A 20,302-nucleotide genomic window follows, 5' to 3' on the forward strand; every position below is an offset into this window, starting at 1 on the left:
TACGGGGAGGCCCACACTCAGAACCTTTGCTACAGCTTTCCACGGACAAATAGAAAGCCAGCTCTACCATCACTGTGTCCTCGGTCACAAGCCTGGCTCACAGCCGGGGACCCACTCCTCTGGCTCTAAAGAGCCCGACTGCTTTTTAAAAAGTCAGCCAACCAGCCAAACCCTCCCAGTCCTCACCTTACAAACTCATCAGTCAAACAGCTACCCCACTTTAAGGACACATTTACAGACTCTCCAGAAAATAAGAATCATTTTGCTTATTAAACAATTAAAATTTAAAACGTGGTTATTTTTAATCGCCTGTATCTTGCCCACATCATTACAGCATCTATTCCCCTCCAGCAGAATAATTAACTTGTCAATCATCACTTTGGTTATAACTGTAACACCCGTATGTCTAATATACTTTCTGAAATTAGGGAAATTAAAGATTGGCTTTTATTAGTATACTAACATTTCACTAAACTGCAGTGCGATGGAGAAGGATAATTTCTACTGGTGAAAAATATAAATTATTCAGTATCATGAAAATAATTATACTTTATTACTTTCAAATAGAAAAATTATTAAAACTAGAATTATAGTTTGTCATCAACTGGATTATGAACTAGTCACAGACCTAGGCTAAGCCTTGTGACCTGCCATATGGTCCTTCACGCCTACATCCCAAATCTGGTAACAGCTCTTTCCCCATCCCTCATCAATGGGTACTTTGCGGATGCTAGTGAATCTGTTAACATACCGGATTCTTCCACCAGAATGAAAGCTCCCTGCAAGCAGGCCACTCCTTGCTCACCTTGTATCCCTAGTGCTGAGTACGGAGTGCTCAGTAACAGCTGAATGAATTCATAAACACACAAAGAGAATGTCAGAAACAAGTAAGATTATGGATGTTCACTTAAAAATACCAACCATACGAGGCACCTGGGTGGCTCAGTCATTAAGCGTCTGCCGTCAGCTCAGGTTATGATCCCAGGGTCCTGGGATCGAGCCCCGCACTGGGCTCCCTGCTCCGTGGGAAGCCTGCTTCTCCCTGTGTGTGTTCTCTCATCTCTCTCTCACACTCTCTGACAAATAAATAAATAAAATCTTCACACAAAAAAAATACCAGCTATGAAAGTCCTACAGATGAAAAGTATTAATAATATCCTTAAATATATATGCATTGTAACTCCCACGTGCTCCCGTATTCTAACAACCAGACAGAAGCCTTTATACACAGCAATACCCATCTGGCTCCGACCTCAAAGGGTCGGCAACCTCTTGCCCTTCCATTCCTAAAACATTCCCAGCCAAAATGCAACACTCTGAGATGAGGGTAGGTTCTGCATGTTTAACTAGAAAAATCAAGCTCTAATTCCTACCCTGCCCTTGCTTGTCTTGGCTTGAATTCCACAATTTCCCTTTACCCGGCAAGATTCAGGAAGCGGCCACGGGCCTTTGGAGGAGCAGGCAGGGTTGTAACCGGCCCAGAGGGCCCTCAGGCCGTTCAGTATGCTTGTTACCAGAGCTACCTGGATGAAGGCATCCTCCAGGGCTGCTCCGCTGGGGAGGGGGGGAGGTCGGGCTAGGCAGGCAAAGCTCCCCTGCGCCCCCCAGATTCACACAGCGCAGCCTCGCTGAGCTCCCTGTATCCTCCAAAGGTTTCTGTGGCTAAAAATAAAGCTTCCAAGCCACTGTTTTAAATAAACCCAAAGAGATGCAGAGGGAAGAAACTAACATTTACTGAGCACTTACTATGTGCTGGGTAATTTCATTTGACCTCCACTGCATCTTGACCCCATAGAGAATAGTTATCTTATTTCAGGCAGCAAGCTGAGGTTCCAAGAAGGGAAGTCTCATAACCAACAAGAGTCAAGAGCCGTGACGTGACTCCAAAGGCATTCTGTTGTCCATGCTATCATACATCACGAGAAATCGTCACTCCTCAACCTTCCACGGCCCCTCTCCTCTCCCGACTCCCACTGCAAACTTGTTCTCCGTCACTGACACTTGCAGATTAATGAACTCATTACCATTCCATGTGAACGGACCTTTGTCAATTTGTTACTTCCTAACAATATTCGTTCATTAAAAAATCACTACTTGAGTGTCTTAATAGATGCCTGGTACAGGGCAAGGCGACCAGGCATTGTCTCTATCATAAAGGTACTCCCAGACCAGCAGGGAGGAACACAGAAGCCCATAAATAGGAATATTAAAAATGGTACCATAGGGACACGTGGGTGGCTCAGTTGTTAAGCATCTGCCTTCGGCTCAAGTCATGATCCCAGGGTCCTGGGATGGAGCCCCATGTCGGGCTCCCTGCTCAGCAGGAAGCCTGCTTCTCCCTCTCCCTGCCACTCCCCCTGCTTGTGTTCTCTCTCTCGCTGTGTCTCTGTCAAATAAATAAAATCTTAAAAAAAAAAAAAATGGTACCATAGACACCTGTCCTGGGAACAGCGTGGGGACCGAGGTCATGGGGAGAGGGAAAGAGGGACACCTGCTGCCTTCTTCATTGTCAGCATTTGATGGTTCCCATGGCTGACATGTCTTCTGGTCATCCTGGGACAGATCCCAATGCTTCTAGCATTATCCATGCCTCTGGGGAATAAAAAGTTTCAGATACCAAAATTCATCCTTGTCCTATTTCCTCTTCAGTCCTTAGTGGAGACAGTCCTATTCCAGGAGGTAAGACAAACTGAAACTCATCAAATTTCTTTCCATCGTCCTTGAAGGACAATTTGACTTGAAAGACATTTAGCCAAAAAAAAAAATCTGACTCTTAAAAGCAATTCTATCCCTTGTCTTCTAAGATGTTCCTGTCCTAGGCATAGTCAAAGAAAGATACTATTCTACCGCAATTTCTTGTTCACCTAAAATGCTCTTGTGTTCTAGATGAAATGGAATGTGAGTGTTATTCCTACGCTGCTTGGTCTTTCTAATCCAATAATAACTCGACCACTGGCTCTCTAATGACAGTGGTTAGACAGGTTAATATCCCAGCATTAAGGTAAAATCCCTTCATTCATCCCTATGGATAATCTCAAGATCAATCTTTCTGTCCAAGTTTCCTTTCCCCTTGAGCAATTCAACATTTTCTTCCCCCAAATTCTTGCCTTTCAGAATCTAAACAGTGAAAACAATTGTCATGGTAATGAGCTGATTAGAGCACAATGCGCACCACAGAGCAAAAATCATCATTATGAGCACATACATGGGTGCTACTGAAAAGCAAAGTGAAAAAAAAAACGCACTACACAAAACAGCACAAATACATAACCAAATGTTGTCAAAATGCACAAATTATCCCAGCTCCGGAAATGTATTTGAAGGACATAATTCAAAGGAAGAAAAAAGTATGAAAATGCTTTCTTGCAAAATGATATGTGATACCAGAAAACCGAGAAGGTAGCCGGAGCCATGGCCGGGTAAATTACAGGCTATTAAAAATGACCATTACGAAGTCTCAGTAACAGCATGAAAAATGCTCTGATACCTTCTTAAGTTAAAATAACATGATTGCATATGTAATAGGATTACAAATATGTCCCCCAAAAAACTATGTTTGTCTAAGGACAGTGGAATCATGGGTACTGTTTTTAAATGTTGCTAGATGTTATAATATCGTCTTTACGATAAAAAAGCGCAGAGGAAAATAGATGATGAGTCACTGCCTGACAACTGTCACTACGTAAGAAAGTCCCCTCTACAGTGACAATGACAGGCAGTTAAATGTGAGCACAGATGTCAGGTTCCCCTCCTTTATCCTGGTTTATTTATTAACGTTGACCTTTCCAGGAATTAAAAAGTAATCGAATCAACAAATTACAGACAGATTTTACACAACTGCCAAGAGGTAACGAGCAAATACTGAAATGAAATTCTAGAGTGTGGCACAGACAGGAAGGTGAGGCGGGCAGGGCAGGAGGGGTCTTAGCTAACTGGGCCAGTTTCCTAATGTCAGCGTGGGAGGCCTTTGTGCCCTTGGCTTCTCAATTGTCATCAGATGTTAGAGGAACCTGAAAATTCTTGCTTAAATTCAGAAAGCACCCAAGGTCCTATGGACCCTTCTAGGCCTTGTCTAGCTCCCGGTCTCCACTTGCCTGCTGTCCACATGGCTGGAGTCACAGGACAACCCCACAGATGTGGCCCTGCTTCCGTCTCCATGACCAGCCCCGGGTTGAGGTGGGGAGGTTGTTTGGTTTTATTGTGCGCATTGTTTTGGCACATACAATTTTTCATTATTGCAGTAAAGATACATAACATAAAATGTATCATTCCAGCCATTTTTAAGTGTACAATTCAGTGGCATTCAGTGCATTCACATCCCTGTGTGACCACCACCTCCATTCAGCTCCAGAACTTTCCATCACCCCAAACTGAAACTTAGGACCCATTAAACAACAACTCCCCATTCCCCCTCCTCCAGGCCCCGGCGGCCACCAAGGGGTCTCACTAAGTGGAATCACACAATGTTTGTCCTTTTGTGACTGGTTTATTCCACTTAGCATAATCTCCTCGAGGCTCATCCATGGTATAGCACGTGTCAGAATGTCCTCCCCTTTTAAGGCTGAGTAATATGCAATATTCCACTGTGTGCCTTTACCATGGGATGGAGAGCCTACCTCTCTTAGGATTACTATCGGTTTCATCTTGTTATTGACCCAACCCTGGGCCCAAGGTCAATTCTGAGAAATGGGCTCCATCTCGTTCTCAGGCCTCATACTGGCTCACCCTTCATTTCTACTACTTCGCTACAGTCCTTTATTTGGGAACCTCTCTGGGCTTCCAGTCCTCAGATTCTAAAGGATTCATACCATCTACTCCAGAACAGTGGCTTGGACCTGTTACCTATTGCTCACTGTCAGAGTTCCCACCTTGGGCTGTGTTCAGTCTACCAGTCAGGGTACCAGTAACTCATCACAGATCCAAGATGGCAGCCACCTACCTAAGCTGCATTGTTTTTACAACACCTTTGTCTACTCAGCCCAACCTGCCAGGTGGGTCCTTCTCTCTCTTCTCGTACAGGGGATAACATCATTTCAAGAGATGCTTGTGTCTACAGCAAGCCCAGCATCCTGTCCACATTCCAATTTTCTTCACTTCTGTTGCTTATCACCAGATACTTCTCTGCATCTTCCCTGTCTCTGTCCAAACCCTATAACATTAGACCCAAGGCATGGAGTCTAGAAAAGCACAGGTCTACCCACACTTACAGCCAAAGTGAGTTCCTTCCTTGAGTGATGACACCAGTGAATTTGGTCAGACGTCTAGCATCCACTTCAATCCACTGATGGAGGTCATTCCTTCCTGCACACCACGCCCCATCGTAAAAGTCATTTTCATTAATACCTGCCTGGAAAGAAAGAGAGATGTTCTTCAAAAAGACCCAGTCAATGAATATTTTCATGAGACTTGTGGGGGCTCGGGGGGGGGGGGGGGTAGAAGAAATGAGCACAGGACAGAGAAAAAAATCACTATGTCCTGAACACTCCTTTTCCTAAATCATAACACGGAGTGGCCTGTTATTAACAAGTTGGAAATATTTCAATATGATACGTCCTCTTCTTGCCCAGTGTTGAAGATGAAATTTAATGAGCTCCCCTATTACTCATGCATCCGGCAGGCACAGACCGTCTCCTACGTACCAGCCTACACATGCCAGGTGCTGGGGATACAAAGGTGAATCCTTCCCTCCCAGAACCTCACCATCCAGGCAGGAAGAAAGACATGAAAACAGATAAATTAGAAACACAATGGGGCCTGTGTTATTCCGGGAACCGGAGCAAACTGCTACAGGAGCATTTAAGGATAATGGCTTACTTGGTCTGGGAGAGACCAGGATAGAGGTGCTATCTGAGCTGAATGTTGAAGGGTAAGTTTATCTACTGAATATTTATTTACTGGCATTTAAGTCACTTGATGCGTTGAGTTTTGGCTACTATTGCTACCAAAGTTCTTTTGACCTGAATTTACAAGGTATGTGACATTTCTGCTCTGGAATTTTCCCTGTATTATCACCATTTCAAGAAAGAATTCCAAGGAAGGAAGGATGAGATAAAAGGGGGAAAAAAGGATATTTGAACTAAGTGAAGCTTCCTAATTTACTAAGACCCTTTCTACATGAACCCATGGCTACTCCCATAGCTATTTCACAAATACAGAATCAGAAAAAAAGTCTAAGTGATATTTGAAAGACAGGCCAGACCACCTTTCCTCCCTCTGAGCACCTCTCAGCTCAAATTCTGGGGCAGCCTTACTTCTAATGGGCAACAGTGATGTGAAACTCGCAGTCCAGCTACAGCAGACGAACAACACGGCCAAGGCTTCCATGAGTGGGGCCCTACCATCTCTGCGCCAGCTAACATCAGCCTTGTATCAGGACCAAACCATAGTACATGCACTCCCACCCCCTCCTGAAACAATCTGGAAAGAGCTTTGAGGGAAATGTCAGAACACTCACATATCACGGTCTCCTGAAAGCACTACCATCTCGGGTGAAGGTGACTGGAAACACCCATTAGTCAACATTGTCCAGAAACTCAAGCTCTCAATTAACCAGCCCCTTGGGGTCTCATGGCATACGGGGCGTCTGTGATTGGGACCTGGGAGTGCTACAGGGTTCTGCCTTCTAGAACCGTCAAAGAAAGGCTAAATTATGCAAGTGTGTCTTACCGGTACTCACCCATGCTTTGGTGGGTTTTGTTAAAGTGCGGGTGACCCTCTGACACCCAAGCTCTCATTTCCCAAAACTGCCCGCCAACAAGGAGACCACTGCCCCAGGCTGGAGGCTACTAGCCCGGTTCCTGTACCTCCTCACCAAAGGCAGGGATCCTCCCAATGACAGACACCTGTTTAGCACATCAGTACTTACAATACCACCACTGAGCTTCCTTTGAGAAACCGTAACACTTAGTTTTTGTTGGGCTCCTCTTTTCGCGTCAACAACCCATGAGACTGGTGTTTATTTCATTTATTAAAATGAACCTTCACCGTGCCTCTACAATCTGCCAGGTACTGGCCCAGGTAAGAGGAATGGAAAGGTGGAAAACATGTGCAGTCCTGCCCTTTTGGTGCTCAGAATGGACGGGCTAAAGTCTACAAGCGCAGCTGGTGTTTTGGGCTCAGCACCTTAAAATCAACCACTGCACAAAGTGCTGGTTAAGAGCTTGTGCTCTGAAGTCCTCCTGCCCTGGTGTGAATCTCAGTCCTGCCACTTCCACCCTGTATAAACTCAAGCAATTTGCCGAAATGCTCTGTGCCTCAGTTTCCCCATCTGCCAAAATGGGGGCAACGCTCATTTCTCCCTTAGGGTATTGACAGTGTTTACAATAGGACCCGGCACACTGTGTGGTGGGTCAAAAAAAAAAAAAAAAAGCGAGCACTTAACAAATGTTAGTTATCAGTATATTTAAAACAATGACTATTTGGCAAATTATGGAAATATGGGCGCTTTATGAATTATCCCACATTCTACAAAATTATAAGGAATTACAATACTATTCCGGGCACTTGCTGCCACATTTTCTACAACTTCAAATATCCAGAACAGAGTTACAAAATCTGAAAAAAGAGGAGACTCCTAGTCTGAAGTTCTCAGTAGGAATCCATGTTGTCCCCTGGGGGATAGTTGGCAAAGTCTGCAGACAGTTTTGGCTGTCCCAGCCGGCACATATGTGCTACGGACAATGGATGGACCGAGACCAGGGATGCTCTTCACCATTCTGCAATGCCCAGGACAATACCACCGCACCACAAAGCAGTGTCTCCTCCAAAGTGTCAGCTGTGCCAAGATTGATAATACCCGGCCACGGGCTGAGAAGACGAGAACAGAGCTGCCATAGAGCCTGGGATCGTCACCCCAAGAGAATCACAGAATGTGGAGGAGTTATCCCCATGCTATTCCACCGAAGTCTACTTGACTCCGACTTGGAATTAAATTTTGGGCTCCTGGTTTTGGGCCAGCCTGGGTATTTTGCTTCTGCTGCCGATCTCAGCTCTTCCTGAGCACACTAGACCTTCAATTAAATGCAGTAAGGTGTCAGGGGATTGGAAGGCCCCTTCCGAAGCTGATTCAACAGGGAAGTGACAGCCACCTCTGCAAAATCAATTATGAATTTATAAAGCAAGCGCCTGGAAGGATTCAGCAAAAGAGGAGGGGCCAGTCCCAGAGGTGTCACCAAATTTTAGCACAGAGCAATCCGTGATGTCAGTAGGACGTCTGGGAAACCAAGAGAAGGGTACACTCATCCCTTTCGGTTCAAAAATGCAGGAAAGACTTCATAAATGTTGGAGAAATTTCTATCAGAAGTTGTTGGAATGAAAAGTGGGATTCCTTGGAGTATAAGCTAGTCTTGAAAACACCACTAAGATGGAATGATAATTTGTACACTACAGAGCTCCATAAGTTAAGAATTAATATAATTTTCTCTAGGCAATTAAGTCATACTCATCATTTCTTTACCTTAAAAAAAAAAAAACACCAATGCATCTAACAGACTAAATTTTGCTTAAGATAAATGTGGAAATTATTAAATCCAAAACAAAGAGAAAACCTGATACTAGCCACTTAAGATCACATGGGATTTTTCTGAGGCACCTGGGTGGCTCAGTTGGTTAAGCGTCTGACTCTTGATTTCAGCTCGGGTTGTGATCTCAGGGTGGTGAGATCGAGCCCAGGCTGAGTGTGAAGGCTGCTTAAGATTCTCTCTCTCCCTCTGCTTCTTCCCCCCAATCTCTCACTCTCTAAAACAAAACAAAGAGATTTTTCTGTTTCAAGATGATAGAGTAAATGTTGATTTCTCTGCACTCTAGTCTCAAAAACTCCTCCCAAAGAAAACAAGATAAAGAAATACAATCTGACAAAATTTTGTCAGATCTGACAAAACTAGAAGACATTTATAATCTCCAAATTACAATATATGAAGATAGAAATCAGATGGAGGAGTCCCAAATGACTCAGCAAGAGAAGGAGATGCAAGCTTACAAGGGGAACACCAGTGAGAAGCAAGTCACCCAGGGCTTTAAAAAGCCCTGAAACTAGACTCCTGGGTAGCTTGAAAGGCGAGGCAGGGCTGAAAACAGGGAACTGATTCAAAACATGTATAAAAAAAATAGATTCCCACAGAGCTCTGTCTACAGATCTCCCTACCCCACAGAAGACCTGAAATTTTTCTCTTTAAAAAACCAAACAATCCTAGAGGCTCTGGATTTGGGGGCTCCAGACACAGGAGGGCAGGTGTGATATGATGGATAAAAACCGAGAACTCAGGGCGCCTGGGTGGCTCAGTTGGTTAAGCGACTGCCTTCGGCTCAGGTCATGATCCTGGAGTCCCGGGATCGAGTCCCGCATCGGGCTCCCTGCTCAGCAGGGAGTCTGCTTCTCCCTCTGACCCTCCTCCCTCTCATGCTCTCTGTCTCTCATTGTCTCTCTCGCAAATAAATAAAATCTTAAAAAAAAAAAAAAAGAAAAAGAAAAAACCGAGAACTCAGTCAGTGGATAGCAGCAGACTGAAGAGTGAGACACCCTAGCTCGCCTCCTCCTTCCAGCTCCAGGACACAAGGTAGCCAGGCTTCCAACAAACAGAAATTAAATAAACTAAAAATGTAATGGGGAACAGAAGAAAATCTCAAAGAAATTATAATGACTATCCCTTGAAGAAGCTCTTGCTTGCATAAAACAAAAGAAGGATATTCTTAGAAAGGAAAAAGGAGCTCTTGTAATGTGAAAATTACAATAACAATAGGCAATCAAAGAAAAATAAGAAGAGCGGGGGAGGAAATTATAAAAAAAAAAAATACTATAAGCAAATAATGTCCCAGATCTGTAAGGTTTAAGTCTCCAAAACACTAAGAATCCACTACGATGAATAAGACCCACACCCAAACATATCTTTATAAAACTTCAAAACATCACACATGAAGAGAAGATTCTAGAAGCTTCCAGAGAGGAAACAAAAAATAAAACAAATATATAAAACCAAGCCAAAGGAATCCGCATGGTACCAGAAGTCCTAGTAGCAACATCTGAAGCTCAAAGAATGGAGGGATAATGACTTCAAAATTCTGAAGGAAAAGACTTTTCACCCATGATTTTTACACTCGGCCAAACTGTCCATTGCGATGGTAAAATACATTTTCGGATTCACAGATCCCCCCAAAATTTCTCATGCCCCAATTCCATAAAGCTGTAAGATGAATGCGCTCCACAAAAATGAGGCAGAACACCAAAAAGAAGATACAAGATCCAGAAATCAAGGGTGCCAACATAGGAGAGAATTCCCCGAATGAGGGAGGAGATAGTCCCAGGAGAGCAGCTGTATAAAGATCTGGAAAGCAAGCCATTCACAACACAGCAGGTCAAGGGCTCCTGAAGGAATGTCTTACAGAAACATAAAAAACAACTCTGAGACCAAAAATCACTGAACAGGTTTGACCTTAAAAATTGTATTAAGGGGTATTTTACAGACCCAGACCTATTACAGGGCACGGGAAATGTTTTTTAAAAATACAAGCAGCTCTAGGAAAACAAAAAGGTGTCAAGAAAGGATACAGAGTGTATCTCCCTTGGCTCGAAACTGCACTATTTCTGGGCTCAAGTTGTAAGCACTATTTACACAGTCCTAATAATGAGAACCTTTAATGTAGATTTACCCAAAATTTGAGATACAATTTCACTGGAAGGATTAGTTAAGGTAAAGGGATCATAAAAATGAGCTGAAATTTTCATCCTCTATAATATGAATTCAGAATAAAAAGTCAAAAATGTGCAAACCAATACATATCAATATGTGCATACTATTTAGAAATAAGTATTTGGGGCACCTGGGTGGCTCAGTCGGTTAAGCACCCAACTCTTGGTTCCAACTCAGGTCATGATCTCGGGGTCATGAGATTGAGCCCCGCACTGGGCTCTACGCTGGGCGTGGAGACTGCTTAAGATTCTCTCCTTCTCCTTCTGTCCCTACCCCCACCCACCGAAAAAAATAGAAATAAATATTTAAATTCCCAAAGAAACAATTAAAAGGAGTTTGGAGTAGTTGCCTCACTCACAGCATGTGATGGCTTCAGGGGGTGGGTGGGTGTGGGGGTCCACAGGCAAGGCACCTTTGTTTTTTGTTTTTTCCAATTTTATTGAGTAATAATTGACAAATATAATTATATATTTAATATATTACATAAATATATCAGGCATAAATATCTGCTATACTTAAAGTGTACAATGTACATGTACATTGTGGAATGATTACCAAGATCAAGATAATTAACATATCCATCACCTCCGGGTTAACTTTTTATGTGCTGCGAATGCTTAAGATGGGCTCTCAGCAACTTTCAAGTGTACAGTACCATATTATTAACCACAGTCCCCCGCTATGCATTAGATCCTCTGAACTTATTCCTCTTATAATTGAAAGTCAGTACCCTTTGGCCTACACCTCCCCACCTCCCCTCCCCCAGCCCCTGGCAACCACCATTCTCTTGGTTTTTTTTTTAATCATCCTTTAACACTCTGATTCTCAAACTACTTGCTTACAAAACTGATTAATATAAATTCTAATTTTAAAAAGCCAAGGGAAAGGCAATGACATAAAGCCTGATTTGTTTACTCTTCCATTTTCCAGGTGTCTACAGAGCTCCTACTACATGCTAGACATCATGAAAAGTGCCCTGCCTTACGGTATATATAGAAAAAAATGAATCTCAAAATTACTATGCTGTTATAAAGTCACTGATCTACACTGTAATTCATAATCATGGGCTGCCTCTCTACAGAAGCATCTGGAATGAATTAAAAAGTTATATCCAACTGAATATAACTATTTAGCAATTCCAGGATAACTTACTTAGAGCTGCCACTGGGCAGACACAGCCCAGGACTATCTGGACAAAAACAGAATAATGTGATGGTTATTTTAAAATATCTTTGAGAAAATCTTAGAAGTACTCACTGAAACCTTACATGTTAACAAGGTACCGCCACTGGACAGGGGGTGGCCTTAGCTAAAAATATTAGATGTGACATATGATTAATAGAGTTAATCTCCCATATAGGGGCCATCATCTTGCCAGTATACCTCCTTCAGTAAACCTCTGTGATAGACCTTTGATAAACCCATAGAACTGCCCAGGTACAAATCAGCTAATCCTTCTGCAAATCAGCAGAGCATCTTGTCCCAGTTCAGACCTCAATCACCAGTAGAGCTGGTTGAAAAGAAATATTCATTGTTTTTGAAGTGATTGTTAAAACCCAAAATCAAAGTCTTAAATAGTTCCTTGCATTGGTCAATAAATACCTAGAGCTTGAAATTTCAAACACTTTCAAGTAAAATCTATTAAATATACTATAAGCCACTTGTTGTTTAAGAAAAACTCACTTCGTTTCAGGTTTGTATCTGCTGAGACATGTGGTTGAATTCGCTTTATGATAACACCTAAGTTTTCTTCTACTAACAAGTGAGTGCTCAACTTAGCCCATTGGCAAATGTTCTTTGTCGTCATATGAGTCATCAACTTCTCTCAGATATTGTATTTTTCCTGCTTCTTTTGTTGTGCTTCATCTTTGAGTACTGAGCTATTTTCTTGGCTTTTAAGTCCATGCCTCCTCTGAAATATTTTACTTATTTTGGGAACCATAAGTGATTTTTACTCTTTATGTACTCTTTTTGGGGGGTTGTTTGTTTTTGGTTTTTCTGTGGTTGTTGTTTCAAGTTCTTAAATTCCAGTTAGTTAACACAGAGCGTGATATTTGTAACAGGTGTAGAATTTAGTGATTCAACTCTTCCCTGCATCCCCCGGTGCTCATCACAAGTGCCCTCCTTAATCCCCATCGCCCATTTCATCCATCCCCCGCCCACCTCCCCTCCAGCAACCCTCAATTTGTTCTCTCTAGTTAAGAGTCTGTTTCCTGGTTTGCCTCTCTCTTTTTTTTCCCCCTATGTTCATCAGTTTCATTTCTTATCCTCTACAAATTTTTTTTTAAGATTTTATTTATTTATTTGAGATAGAGTGAGAGAGAGTGCACGAGAGGGGGTAGGGTCAGAGGGAGAAGCAGACTCCCCACTGAGCAGGGAGTCCGATGCGGGACTCGATCCTGGGACTCTAGGATCATGACCTGAGCCGAAGGCAGTCGCTTAACCAACTGAGCCACCCAGGTGCCCTCCTCTACAAATTTAAAGATATGTCTTTGTTTCAGTGATTAATTTAATAACTACATAACTTACATAACATACCTTTGTGCAATATGCTTAATTCTATATTTTCTTAGAAAGTCCCTGTTGACTCCCTACTATAGGCAGTGAGGAATTCATTTCTACCTGCTGCTATGTCCTCTTCTCCTTCATCACCTAATTTCATTCATCATATTCTTAACATTCCCTTTAAAGTTTAAATCAAATACACCTTTCTATGATTTATCAGCTTTTTAATAAAGTTTTCATTGAATTAAAAAAATGTTTCTATGTATAAGGATGGATATTAACCAGACTTACTATGGTGATTATTTCACAATATATACAAATATCAACAATATATACGAACACCGTATCATTGTATTGAACACCTGAAAGTAATATAATGTTGTATGTCAATTACACCTTAATTAAACTTTTTTTTTAAATTACTCCCTTAAAGAATCTGATGTTTACATTATGTAAAAATATTAAAATCATTTTAGTAACTAAATAGTAGTCCTGCCCAGCCATACTTTGGGTTTCATTGTGCTTCACTTTATCACACTTCACAGATACTGTGTTTTTTTACAGTTTGTGGTGGGAAGGTCTGTGGCATCCCTGCATCAAGCAAGTCTATTGGTGCCATTTTTCCAACAGCCTTTGCTTATTTCCTGTCTCTGTGTCACATTTTGGTAATTCTCACAATATTTCAAACTTCTTCATTATTATCATATTTGTTATGATGATCTGTGACCAGTGATTATGACTCCCTGAAAGCTAAGATGATGGTTAGCATTTTTTAGTAATAAAGTATTTTTTAATTAAGGTATATACTTTATTTTTTAGATATAATGCTTTTGCCCACTTAATAGACTATGGTATAGTGTAAACATAACTTTTATATGCACTGGGAAGCCAAAAAATTCATTTGACTCACTTTATGGCAATATTCACTTTATTGAGGTGGCCTAGAACCAAACCCAAAACATCTCTGAGGTATGCTGTACTGGAATTAAATTTATTAAGAACCAAAGAAAAGGTAATTCTGAAATACGATGGTAAAGCTGGAGAACAGATACATGATTTCATTGTTAAGTTTCAATAAAAGTTGAAATAAAATTCTTTAAAAGTAAAATATATACAAAAAAGTGCTCAAGTCCTAAGTTCAATAAATTTTACTGCACACTCACCCGTATGTCCACACCCACATCAAGATGTAGAACATGACCAGCTTGCCACAGCCTCCCTCTGGCCACCTCCCAGTATCACCTGCCCCCCAAAGATAACCTCTACTCCAACTTCCATTTCCCCAGGCTGGTTTTTCTGTTTTTAAATTTTACGTAAACGAAACTTACCATAACTACTCTCTTGTGTCTGGCTTCTTTTGCTCAATGTTATATCTGTGAGATCAATCCATATTATCACAGGTAGCAATAATTTACTCTTTTTCGCTGGTGTATAGTATTCCATCGTATGCATATAGAGTGACTTATTCATTGCATGTTGATGGGCATGTGTCTTGTTACCATTTTGGGTTGTCATGAATAATGGTGCCATGAACCTACCTGTCCCTGCCTTATCATGCACATATGAATGCATTTCTTTTAGGCATAAGAGTAAATTTGTTAGATCAACAGGTATGAGAAAGTTGAGCTTTAGCAGATACTCCAAAAACATTTCCAAATCTGTGCTATTTTACATTTTCAGCACTGTATAAAAGCTTCTATTGTTCCACTTCTTTGCCTACACTTCATACTGTCCATTTTCCTTAAAGGATATGTGCCATATCTCATTGTGTATTTTGTATTTCCTTGATGAATAACGATTGAGAACATCTTGTCTTGCTCCCTACAACCACAGGGCCTTTGTACATACCATTCCTTTTGACCTGGAATTCTTCCCTTTCCACCAATCCTTTGTCTGATAACCTCTTCACTTCTCGTCCTGCTTCAAGTGTTAGCTCAAGTACCCACCCACAGGGAAATCTCGTTGATTTGCAGTCTGAGGCAGGTTTACTGAGCATAGAGAATCACAATGTCATGGGTTCAATTATGTCCTCCAAAAAGATATACACGAGTCCTAACCCCTGCAACTTCAGAGTGTGACCTTATTTGGGAAAGGGGTCATGCATGGCAGATGAAATTAGCTCAGTGAAGATGAGGTCAGACTGGAGTAGGGTGGGCCCTAAATCTGATGACGGGTGTCCTTGCAAGAAGGGGAAATCCGGACACAGAGACAGACACACACAGAGGGAAGATGATGCAGGGGCACATGGGGGACTGCCATGTGACCCTAGAGACAGAGATGCGAGTGATGCAGCTATAAGCCCAGGGACACCATGCGACTCCCGGGCCACCCTGCTCCAGCTACACCAGCCTTCTGCTGCTCTGTGGTAGCGCCACGCATGTGGTCACCACAGGACCTTTGCTCAAGCCATTCCCACTGCCTGGAGTGCTCCTCCTACACCTGCCTGACTCCCTGATGATCTCCTTCAAGCCGACTCAGCCCCAGGACCACCTCCTCAATGAAGCCACCCTTGCTTACCTTTAACAACAGCCTGTCCCCTCCCCAGAGCCAGCCCTCCTGACCCCCGCTGCCAGCTCTAAGTCTGTTGTGTTTTCTCTCCATAACACTCACCACCTTCTGACACACTAGAAAAGCTCTATTTTATTACATTCCCTGCTTTATGTGCCTCCCCCACTAGAATGGAAGCTTTCAGATGGCAAGGATCTATGTCCGTTGGGTCTGAAGTATCCCGAACACCTAGACAAGAGCCCACCACTTGGCAGGTCCTCCCTAAATATTTGCTAAAATATCAGCACTATTTCTGTTCTTGCTCCTCACGGTTTCCCCAGGAGTGGAGGTAGGTTTGTGTTAATGAAATCAATCGACCGATCCCCCAGTCAATCAAAGTGTCTGCTCTGATCTCCTTTCTCTTCTCCTCTCCCTGCCCTCTCCTCCATTCCTCCCTGCCCCCCCCCCCCCACCACCACCAATGCAGGCTTCTCCACCTGTGCAGTGTTGTGCCCATGGAATCCCTGGTGCAGAATGCCTAGCACACCAACCCCCACCCATCCACATCCAGGAGATAGCCAGGCTGGCCTGCGCGTGGCTAGGCAGACAATCCATAGGGCCCGTCCCTACGAGTCAGTATCTGTGGAGGCCCAGTTCGCTCGTGCCAGCCGAATGGCCACAAGGCCCATGCCCATGACTGCTGGTGCCCCTCAGGCTTCTCTGGGCCCTGCCAGGGTGGGGCCTGGAAGGTACTGGGGGATGCTCAAGCCAGTGGTCCAGGACATGAGTCACAGGATGGGATGCTAGCCGAGGCCACAAGCTGGAGAACACACTAAAACTTCTTGTGGGTACCGGAGAAAACAAAGGATGAAAATGCAGCCAGAAACCTTGAATTTGAGTCTCAGCTGGGCACTCATTAGCTATGGGGTTGGGGCAGGTCATTTAACCTCTGACTTCAATTTCCTTACCTCCAAAACAGAGTTTTCCTCCGAGTATACTGAAGATGAAATGAAATATCAATTTAATGAGATTTAATAAAATAGTCAAGAAAATTCACATAGCAAGTAACAGAATCTGCATCTGAACCAAAAGGCCTGTGGTTTCTTAATAATCTGTGGTTCACAGGCTGGGGAGCCCCAAAGGGCCCCTTCCTTTTGGTTCCCTGTTCTTCTACTCTTTGCCCTTCTCGGTTGTTTATGACCTAAGCTTCTGGAGAATAAGAACAGTGCATTATCATCATTCTAGTAAATTCTCCTTTTCAATTTTCCAAGAGACTTATGATTTAGAATATTTGGTCCTGTTATTCACATAAAAATCTAAACATCCAAAATTCCAGCATTTTGGCCTCCAAACACTGTCTCCCAGACTGCTTCTTAAAGCCAGATAGAGCACAAATCCCTTTATCGGAGCAAGCAGGACATTCCTTGGTTTGGAAGCCATCCCCACTGTGATTACTTCTGCCTCTGCAGCACCTAGCATATTTACAGCCCCCACTAGGACCTGCAGAGTTTCAAATGGGTTTGGTGCAGCCAGAATCAGACTGGAGGCTGAGCACCCAGAGAAGCGGGACAATCTGATGGGACAGACAGGCTGGGTGGGGGGGGGGGGGTCAGAGGACTCTGGGTGCAGATGATTCCATTGATAAGCAGGAGTGGGGCAGGCACGGGGTGACATCTGAGAAAACAGTGCTACCCCAAGTGGCCCCCACATTTGGGCAAAGTGGGACACCAGGTGTCTCAAGGCCAAAGGAGAACAGGGAGACAGATGATGAGATGTGCCCACGCACATCAGCTTGGACACCAGGATGAAACCTGGTTCGACTGTTCTATAACCGACTTCAGGCCTTCCCATGGGGGTGCATCCAAAGCCACAGGCGTCGGCCGTCTTCAAGGCTTACACCTCATTTCAGGTACAAAGATTATGAGAATGTTGGAACTGGGTCCTAATATCAGCATCCAGGTGCTCCAGAGAATTCCTTTAAGAGAATGACTAATAAGAGGAGCTGTGGTTGGTTTCAGTGGTACTGAGTAATGGCTCGGACAGATGCTCTCATTATAACCAGACATTTCCTCACGAGAGAGGTACCAGAGATGAACTTCTCTCGGGGGTCAAACTCCAGTGAGACAAGACACGGGCCACAGAATGCCACGTGACCATGAGCAGGCGCCACTGAGACATCTGGAGGTGTTCATGTAGGGCGCCAAGTTTTTTCTTGTGACCTCAAAATGTCAACTCTTTCTTCAAAACGCTGATCTGAGTACAGACTGTCTTGCATTCCCAGCTCTAGGCAAGAATCATGGTGGTATCTTGAGTTCCAGCCACGCTCTTCTGATCCATGTCAGGCTCCTACTTACCATAGCTTTAGAGTCTTAAGAATGAAATCGAAACCCAGCCCTCTGAAGTGGCAAGGGATGCTCTAATTTGCTCAAGGATTTGCAGCAATGAAACCATCTGACGTAACAACAGCTGGGGGGATAAATCACTCAGGGAGTGAACTCGGACTCCACCTTGCTTAGTTTATGAGCCATGGAACATCTCTTGGGGTCTTCAGAAGATTCTGCAAGGACAGGACAGGAGATGAGCTGCCATTAAATGACCTACCTGAGTACAGAGCCACCTCCACAGATCGACTAGAGGCAAATGATGATCCAAGAGTGACTTCAGAGCTCATTGCCGAAACCTTCTCTTTGAGACTTAAAATGCTCATTTCTACTCTGCCTGTGACTGCTCCTGGAGCAGAAGAAGTCCATGGTTGTTTCTAAATGAGACCACGGGCTCCCAAGTGGGTTGGTGTTAGAGGATCATGGGCAGGCTGGAAGGATAATCAAAAGTGAGAGGACAAGCCTATGCCATCCTGCTGAACTGGATCTCTTCCTTGAATTCTTGGAAGACCTGTCTTCCCTCAATAAAAAGAAACGTGAACTTGGGTTTCTTCTCTAAGCTTTTATTATTAAATCAACATCAGTAAAATTCCACTTGCAAAAAAAAAAGAGGTTATAAGTGGAGTTATAAAGTGCTTTTATTCTTCCAAAGTCTTCTGCTTAAAATGAGGAAAAAAGAGTGTCAGAGACTGACGGTGTGTGCATCCCCTCACAGTTCATATTTTGAAACCAACCCCTAAGGTGATGTTGTTAGGAGGCAGGGTCTCAGGGAAGTGTCTAGGACATGAGGGCGGACCCTTTGTGAGTGGGATTAGAGCCCTTATAAAAGAGGGCTCCAGAGCCCATAGTTCCTTCTACCACCTGAGGACAAAGAAGAAGGTGAAGGAGGTGGCCATCTGTGAACCGGGAAGCCGGCCCTCTCCAGATACCGGGTCTGCCGGCATCTTGACCTCGGACTTCCCAGCCTCCAGAACCATGAGAAAGAAGTTTGTGTAGCTTACAAGCCCTTGGACATAGGATATTGTCATAGCAGCTCAAGAGGACAAAGACAAAGAAAAGCGTTTCTACTATAATGTGGCAAATGCAATTCAGTAGAAGCTCCGTCTGCAACATGTGCACTCTGAAAACTGAGGTCACAGGAAAAACAAGAGTTCTAGCCAGACTACTGGAAATCTATGTAATCAGAAGACTAAAAATTAAATACAGCCACAGTGATAGGACTGGACTTCAAAAAAAAAAAAAAAAAAGGAGCTATAAGTGAAGGCCGCGTGCTCGAAGGCGGGAGAAGGAAGAGAGGAAGCAGCTAGGCTGCGGGGACAAGGGCGAGGGGGCAAAGGAACTAAGCTACAAGCACCCGGAAAGAGAGCACACGGGACCCCCGTGCGCCAGAGGAACACGAAGCGATGAGCACCGCGCACACGAGGGAGTTCCTCCGAGGCTCTGCGCTCAGCCATGCTGCTGCACTCTGGGGTCAGGGGCTGGTACCGGGTCCCACGAATCATTCACGTACTGGCAACGAGGGCACACGAACCAGGGCTACTTCTGGGTCAAAACGACGTCAGTGCTGGTCTTGCCAAGCGAATCTACAACAGCAGAACCACAGCGCACCAGCCGGCCCCGCCCCCTTCACGAGGCGTTCGCGGTACCCCCAGTCCCCCCAGTCTCCCTAGCATCGCCGCGTCTGCGTAGACGCGTCTAATAAGCACACACGTGTGGGCAGACGCGGCGGTAACAAGTGTGGGAACACCCAGAAAAGCAAGATTCCCATCATCTGCAAGATCATTTGGTGAGGGTGACAGGTGAGTCAATCGGGGTGAGATCACGGTCAGAAACGAGAGGTGTACGCGGTCGAATCATCACCCGCCCCGGGTGAACCGCGGCCGACCCTGCGGGGGCTGGGTGGGCACAGGGCTGGGCCACCCCGCTCACATCTTGAACGACGGCAGTGGAACAGTTTCTAATTCTGACACCTCGGTGTTTCTCGCGCATCAAATCCCATTAGCTTGACACACCTAGGAAATACTCCTCAGTGAGACCCGATGATATTTTTAAACCCCATTTCAAACGGTATGTGTGGGAAGATGTATTTTAGAGCACCTGTGGCAGGGAAATCAGGCTTCATGGGGCACCGATTCTGGAAGGTAAGAACCACAATAGGGGCCCCAACCCAGTCATTACTTCCCCATGGGGGCTGTGCTGAAGGCCCTCACACAGCTGCAGGCAACACTCCAACCCTCTGTGGTT

The 20,302-nt window shown here is 44.0% G+C and overlaps 1 protein-coding gene across 1 annotated transcript in view; it reads right to left on the bottom strand.

The window, feature by feature from the left end:
• Positions 1 to 20,302, bottom strand: part of CPXM2 (carboxypeptidase X, M14 family member 2) — a 159,081-nt gene that overhangs the window by 73,567 nt on the left and 65,212 nt on the right. Inside the window, exon 5 of the mRNA XM_044916228.1 lies at positions 5,208 to 5,347. Coding sequence (XP_044772163.1) covers positions 5,208 to 5,347 — 140 coding nt within the window. The remainder of the gene's footprint in view (positions 1 to 5,207; positions 5,348 to 20,302) is intronic.

Source organism: Neomonachus schauinslandi, chromosome 6, assembly GCF_002201575.2.
Source record: "Neomonachus schauinslandi chromosome 6, ASM220157v2, whole genome shotgun sequence".
NCBI lineage: Eukaryota > Metazoa > Chordata > Mammalia > Carnivora > Phocidae > Neomonachus > Neomonachus schauinslandi.